Source organism: Capsicum annuum, chromosome 6 (genome assembly GCF_002878395.1).
Source record: "Capsicum annuum cultivar UCD-10X-F1 chromosome 6, UCD10Xv1.1, whole genome shotgun sequence".
Taxonomy (NCBI): Eukaryota; Viridiplantae; Streptophyta; class Magnoliopsida; order Solanales; family Solanaceae; genus Capsicum; species Capsicum annuum.
The window spans coordinates 1,955,031-1,961,967 of record NC_061116.1 but is presented as its reverse complement, the minus strand read 5'-3'; the positions used below and the strand labels follow the sequence as shown (position 1 = coordinate 1,961,967).

General features: G+C 37.8%; 1 protein-coding gene across 13 annotated transcripts; it reads right to left on the bottom strand.

Annotated features, from left to right (window-relative positions):
- Window positions 1–544: 544 nt before the first annotated feature.
- On the bottom strand, window positions 545–6,635 carry LOC107873720 (50S ribosomal protein L7/L12). 13 transcript variants are annotated; one of them, XM_047413414.1, is made up of 5 exons: window positions 6,491–6,603; window positions 3,711–3,776; window positions 2,651–2,743; window positions 2,495–2,567; window positions 545–1,607 (listed from the first exon to the last, which is right to left on the bottom strand). In XM_047413414.1, the coding sequence occupies exon 5, from the start codon at window positions 1,528–1,530 to the stop codon at window positions 880–882; it is 651 nt and encodes a 216-aa protein (XP_047269370.1). In that variant the 5' UTR covers window positions 1,531–1,607; window positions 2,495–2,567; window positions 2,651–2,743; window positions 3,711–3,776; window positions 6,491–6,603; the 3' UTR covers window positions 545–879. The 13 variants fall into 13 exon arrangements, with proteins under 13 accessions (XP_047269370.1, XP_047269369.1, XP_016576145.1 ...); XM_047413413.1 differs by lacking the exon at window positions 2,651–2,743 and adding an exon at window positions 4,020–4,133 and having other exon boundaries at window positions 6,491–6,601; XM_016720660.2 differs by lacking the exon at window positions 2,651–2,743 and adding an exon at window positions 4,020–4,133 and having other exon boundaries at window positions 613–1,607; window positions 2,487–2,567; window positions 6,491–6,601.
- Window positions 6,636–6,937: the final 302 nt, after the last annotated feature.

Sequence of the window (6,937 nt, the reverse complement as noted above, 5' to 3'; positions counted from 1 at the left end):
TTTTAAATTTCGTTTCAAATCAAAATAAGTCATTCTATTTGAAACATAGAGAGCATTTGATTAACCAATTGTTGTCATGTGATCATTAAATCACAAGTTTAAGTCGTGGAAACAAGCTCTAGTAGAAATACAGGATAAGAATTCAAACGATTGAACTTTGTTGTTCGACCCTTCTCTAGACCTTGCATATAGCGGATCTTTAATACACCGAGCTACTTAGAAGACGGGCAAGAAGTTAGTTTCAACCCATCTTCCCAAGAATTCCATTGCCTCCGGAGGCTTCGAGGGCCTCTTCATAATGATCAGAAACGAATTCAGAATTTTAAATCAGTCAGATATAACATTCGTAAATGTTATGCACTTGGTCCTTGTATGTGATCTATTTATGCTCTCCCCCTTGTAATTTGACCTTCAATTCTATATATAACTCATGAAAGAAGGAATGATCAGAAACGGATTCAGAATTTTAAATCAGTCGATACAACATTCGTAAATGTTCTGCACTTGGTCATTGTATGTGCATAAGGATCTGCATTAGAACATATTGAAGCAAGAGAGGGAAGTCCATGTCCCTCGCGTATATTAGATGCAACGAGCACAGTAAGAACACAGTTCCTTCCAAATCAACTATCGATAAGAAAAGAATCGTAAACAGCACAGTAGAATCAAAGAACAATAGACTTCAACTAAATCGCGTTCATCTTCAGCTAAGCATGTAATCAAACACGATGGACAAGATTATTCGTGAGCCACACCGAGTAGTTTTGGAGAAGGAATGAAAAGCCGACTACAAAAACTGCATAAAGCTGAACGAAATATAATCGAGTTGCAAAATGCTTTAGGATGAACCTGATATGAGACGAGATGTTTGGTTCATCGTCATTCCATGACAACTTTTGCTCCAACGGCTTTCATTTTTTCAATTATTTGTTCGCCTTCTTCCTTTGATACTCCCTTCTTGAAAACGGCAGGAGTTTTCTCGACTAAGTCCTTCGCTTCCTTGAGTCCCAAATCAGTAAAACTACGAACCTCTTTGATTATCTTTATCTTTTGAGCAGACTCGTAGGACTCCAGTTTAAGTTCAAAAACAGTTTTCTCCGGTTTCTTTTCCTCCTTAGCTGCTTCTGGTCCCTTCATAGCTGCTGCCGCCAATCCAGCAGCCCCGGCTTTCATAACACCGACCATTGGTTGCTCGGTCATACCCAACTTCTTCATGATAATCGAAGACAGTTCTGCAACTTCAACCAATGTAAGTCCTGAAACTTCGTCCACGAGCTTCCATACCCTATCTGATGGAGGACTACGATGCTCGGTAGGATCAAAATTTGCAGGATCGTAATCAGCTGGAAGCTTTCTCTGGTCAATCTCGACTACTTCCTCCTCCTCCTCTTCCTCTTTCCTAGCAGGCTGAGCGAAGTGTCGAGTAAACACAGATGAGGTAACGAAACAGGAGTCGGACACATTGGATGGAACAGATTGTCTCAAGAGTACACCGGGCAAATGATGCCTCAGTCGTGATATCAAACTCATCTCCGAAATTCTACTGCACAGGGAACTGAACTAGAAAGTAATCATCTACTGATTCTTCTGAAAGGTCGATCAACAACCTGCAAAAAACAAAACGCAACAATAGGGTCATATGGAAACTCTAATTCCATTTGAGGTAATACACACACACCCCGCGGAACTTGTACCTTATTCCCAATAAGGCACTCAAACTATGCAGTGGTCCTATCTCCCTACCCAACCCCCCACCCAACAACAACAACTTTCAACTGAGATAAATTACCCATTTCCGGTCACTTGGCATAGCAATGCGACTGCAAAAAATCAATTAAAGCCTATTTTTGACCATTTGACATTTGTTACATGAACATCTAACTTTGTTACGACTCATTCGATTTTGTTGAGAAAATGCTAATTGGATAAATTTCATCCACACCGGTTACGAAACTAGAGTTTACAGCCCGTCGGCCATCCGACCTACCATACATCCAACCATGGTCTAGATTATTCACGCTCCTATTCATGTTGAAATAAACAAAACCTTAAGAAACAAGCACAAACTGACGACCAAAAGGTACTCTCATTCACATTATTATTGACCAAATAACAAAATAATATACGAGAAACAAACATAAACTGATTGTAACCAAAATTAGGTAAACAAAAGTACTGTTTAAATGGTACTAATTCCTTCACTGTAAACCTATGTTGCTCGGACTCTTCGAAAATGTCATTGAGTACGTGTCGGATCCTTCAAAAGTAGTGCATTTTCGGAGGATCCGACACATGTGCAGCAACATTCTTGGAGAGTCCGAGCAACTTAGCTGTAAACACACATAGCTCTGCCAAACTAATCCAAAAGGTACTGTTTACATTAACTTTGCTGGAAATTCATATTAAGAAACACGACAACCAATGCTGAAACAAAATAGCCATATTGACAAAACGAGAAATCAGAACGAAAGTTTAGAAAAGATTACTCGATAACTTTTTTCTTCGAAAGAGAAAGTGAGAGGTTTGTTCTTGAGGGTTCTGTTCTTGTTCTTGTTCTTGCTAACGATCTGCAAATAATATGAAGAAAAATTATATAAGGTAAGTAGACTCAAGGAAGCTATCTTAAATAGTAATGGTATGGACTGCGTACACTTTACCCTCCCCAGACCTCACTTTGTGGGAATACGCTGGGTATGTTGCTGTTGTAGAGATTAAGAAAGTTCAGCGACAAGCTTAATGGGAACTGTACTTGAAAGTAAGCAAGCTACTCAGTGTAAACCATTAACCAAACCTTGAGGATCAACATATCTTTTACAAGCCATTAAACCACTGAGCGTAAGCAAATTACTAAGTGTAAAGCATTAACGCAACCTCTAGGTTGAATGGATGTACTATACGCCATTAATCCCTGGTTAACACACATGCCACCAACATATTTGGAAACTAACTCCCAAGCTAGTATCAACCTTACTAGCAGGTGAAAACATAAAACTACAAGACCGGAGAACTAAGTAAACTCATGACGTCGTAATAGCCATATCAGTTGACGCTAATGCCATCAGTTATCTGTTCAATCCACATGCGAAACTGGAAACACCCTCTAGCCTTAGCCGGTTTCATGTCCGAAAACTCATACAACTGTAAACCAACATGATATTTAGGTAGAACTAAGATTTACAATCTATACAGTAGATTTCAAATCTTAATCAGCTAAATGTTCTCGTCCTCCCAACATCATTGGAGCATACTAGTGAAGTTGGCAGGGGAGTTAAATCAAAGCCAAAATTCCACAACCTAAGAGCGTTACCCAATCCGCCATCACAAGCATTTGAAAGTTTACAGAGAAAGCTATAGCCAAGCTTTGCGTGCAAGAAGATTTGTGATGTGCATACAGTTAAATATAGGAAGAGCACAAAAGATGCAAAATGATATCAAATCAACACACAAGGCTTATTAGAGTGTGCAGATGCTAAATCATCAATACTTCCCAAATTAATAATGATGAATTATCAATCACCATGCTCGATTTCGTCAAGAAAAAGAAAAAGTACCCCGCCTAATACCAAATGTTAACAAAGAGCTCACCAACAACCCCCCCGCCCGTGTTTAAGCCATACAAACCTTCTTTTCTTATACACTTCATAATCGTATTCTACTCAAAAAAACCAAACAGATTCAGACAGGAGGAAAGATTAATTTATGCAACTTACTTTTTCCAGTATGGTCAACTCCACCGACACCAAAAATCAAATTTCATAGGCATACAAATTAGGTACCTAAACAAACAAACAATTGAAATCGTAATCATACTACAACAAACCAAAACCCAAAAAGATGACAACTTTAGCATCATTAGGACCAAAGAAAATCACAAACCCACATAACAAGCAGACCATATTCAGCAAGAACTTCAACAATAACTAACTTTTAAAGAGAACTGAAAGAACAAACAATTGACATCACCATCATTGGATAAAAGGATCACAATTTTAACGGTAATACCAAATAAATAAACTCACCATAATCAGAAAAGATCACAACTTTAGAACTAATACGAAACAATCTCACTCAAGAACTTCAACATCCACTAAGGCATATGTCCTCTGCACTTTATCTTCTTCCTTTTTTCACACCTATTCGCCAAAAAACAGAGACTTGTTTCTCGATTTTATCGAATGCTTTATAATAAAGAAATTCTACAGAAAGTTACTCATATCAAACATAACACAACACATACTGCTGCTCATAACTAGTATTTTTTTTTTTGATAACCGTGGTGTTCGGGCATGCACACCTCGACTAATGTCACGGGATACCTGCCACCTCCCACCTGTTGTTGCAGGTACCAGTTAACTTTGTCCACCAATGCTAAAACAAATGGGAAGAGATCAACTAGACTCACAACTAGTATGTTTTTTTTATAACCGTGGCGTCCGAGCCAGCTTGCACGCACCTCGACTAATTTCATGGGATACCTCCCACCTCCCACCTCCCACCAACAACAGGTACCAGGTAACTCTAGGTAACACTGTCCATCAAGGCTAAAATAGATGAGAAGAAATCAACTAGGCTCATAACTAGTATATACCAAATTATAATTAGTCAAATGGATACCCAATCAATCCTCTCCTTGTTAGAAATAGCCTATTCCATCTCCCAACTCCACCACTCCCAACTCAACCAAGCTTAATAAGTAATTGACATCACCATAAATACAGTACTAGTACTTCCCAAAAAAACCAATAAGAATAACAACTTACATATATATAAGCACAAAGAAAAAGTAGAAAAAAGAAACAAATCAGGTGGTACTATATATTAGTTTGTTCCAAACAAGTGTTGGTTATGAATATGCTAATATACCATTGCAAGAACTCACTAAAACTAATTTCAAAGTAAAAATGAAAGAAAAAAGGCCTTCTTGTTGGATCTCAAAACCCTTAATAACCGTGATGTCCGGGCCAGCTTGCGCGCACCTCAACTAATTCCACGGGATACTTGCCACCACCCACCAGCAACAGGTACTAGGTAACTTTGTCCATCAAGGCTTGAACAAGGTTAGAACAAATGAGAAGAAATCACCTAGGCTCATAACTAGTATGTTTCTTTCCTTTTTTTATAACCGTGGTGTTCGGGTCAGCTTGCGTACACCTCAACTAATTCCACGGGACCTACCACCTCCTACCAGCAACAGTTACTAGGTAACTCTGTCCACCAGTGCTAGAACAGATGGAAAGAAATCACCCAGACTCATAACTAGTATGTTTTTTTTACAGTCGTGGTTTCCGGACCAGCTTCTACCTCAACTACTTCCACGGGTGCTACCTCCCACCACCAGCAAGAATCAAGTAGCCCTATCCACCAAGGCTAAAACAAACGAGAAGAAATCACCTAAACTCATAACTAGTATGTTTTTTATAACCGTAGTGTCCGGGCCAGCTTGCGCGCACCTCGACTAATTCCACGGGATACCCGCCACCTCCCACCAGCAACAGGTACCAGGTAACTTTATCCACCAAAGCTAAAACATATGGGAAGAAATCATCTAGACTCATAACTAGTATTTTTTTTTGTAGCCGTGGTGTCCAAACCAACTTCTACCTCAACATTTCACGAGATACCTGCCACATCCCACCAGCAACAAGTACTAGGTAACTCTGTCCACCAAGACTAAAACAGATGGGAAGAAATCACCTAAACTCACAACTAATACATTTTTTTTTATAATAGATAACTTTGTCCACCAAGGCTAAAATAGATGAGAAGAAATCACCTAGGCTCATAACTAGTATGTTTTTTTTATAACCGTGGTGCCCAAACTAGCTTGCACATACCTTGACTAATTTCATAGGATACCTGTCACCTCCCACCAGCAACACGTACCACTGTCCACCAATGCTAAAACAAATGGGAAGAAATCATTTAGGCTCATAAATAGTATGTACCAAATTACAATTAGTCAAATGGACACCATCTAAGTTGCGCGGACTCTACACTTTCGATGCCGCACCCGTTATAACTATATTAGTCAAAACAAGAATTCACTTTGGTCGAACCGCCTAGTTTAGTTTGTCGGACTCTTCAAAAATTCACTAGTTTGGGCAAATCCGAACGCACCTATTGACATTTTTGAAGAGTCCGAACAACACAGGACACCATCAATCCTCTCCTTGTTAGAAATGGCCTATTCCATCACCATTAATACAGTACTAGTACTTCCCCAGGACCCCAAAAAGGATAACTCACAACTTATATATACATATAAGCACAAAGAAAAGTAGAAAAAATAAACAAATCAGGTAGTACTATATACTAGTTAGTTTGTTCCAAACAAGTGCTCGGTTATGATATGCTAGAATATCATTGCAAGAACTCACTAACACTAATTTCAAGAAAAAGCCTTCTTGTCAGATCTCAAAAACCCATACAATCAATAAATTAATAGGAAATCCATACAATCAATTAATTCAATAATAACAAGAAGACTAACCAGTGAGCCAAAAGTCCCTTCAGAAAATGATGGTAGGGTTTAAATGGTGAGAGAGAAGAGAGTAAGACATGGAGGAAAGGAAGTCCCTGTGTTACTCTTATCAATTGATGGATTATTGTGTTAATGGATTTAAATAATTTTATAATATTTATTTTTTGATAAATCTATATTTATAATATATTAAAAATGTTAGAAAAGTGATTTAAATTTTTTGTGTTTCGTTAAAACACTCATTTTTAGATAAAATTGTTTTTGTCCTAATTTCTTTTAGTAGATAAAACTTAAAATTCATTGAAATTTGCTTATTAAACATTTCCTTATTTGAATTATATACCTTAAATATAGGCTTTTAAAATCAATTAAAACTTTACTGAAGTAAATCTTTAGAAAAAATATTAATTGGAAGCTTGGCACGTTAGTACATAAAAAATATCAACTTTTTGAAAT

What these genes read in the sequence shown, in the direction of transcription:
- LOC107873720 (XM_016720661.2), bottom strand. Translation starts at nt 1,530, where the DNA reads ATGAGTTTGATATCACGACTGAGGCATCATTTGCCCGGTGTACTCTTG.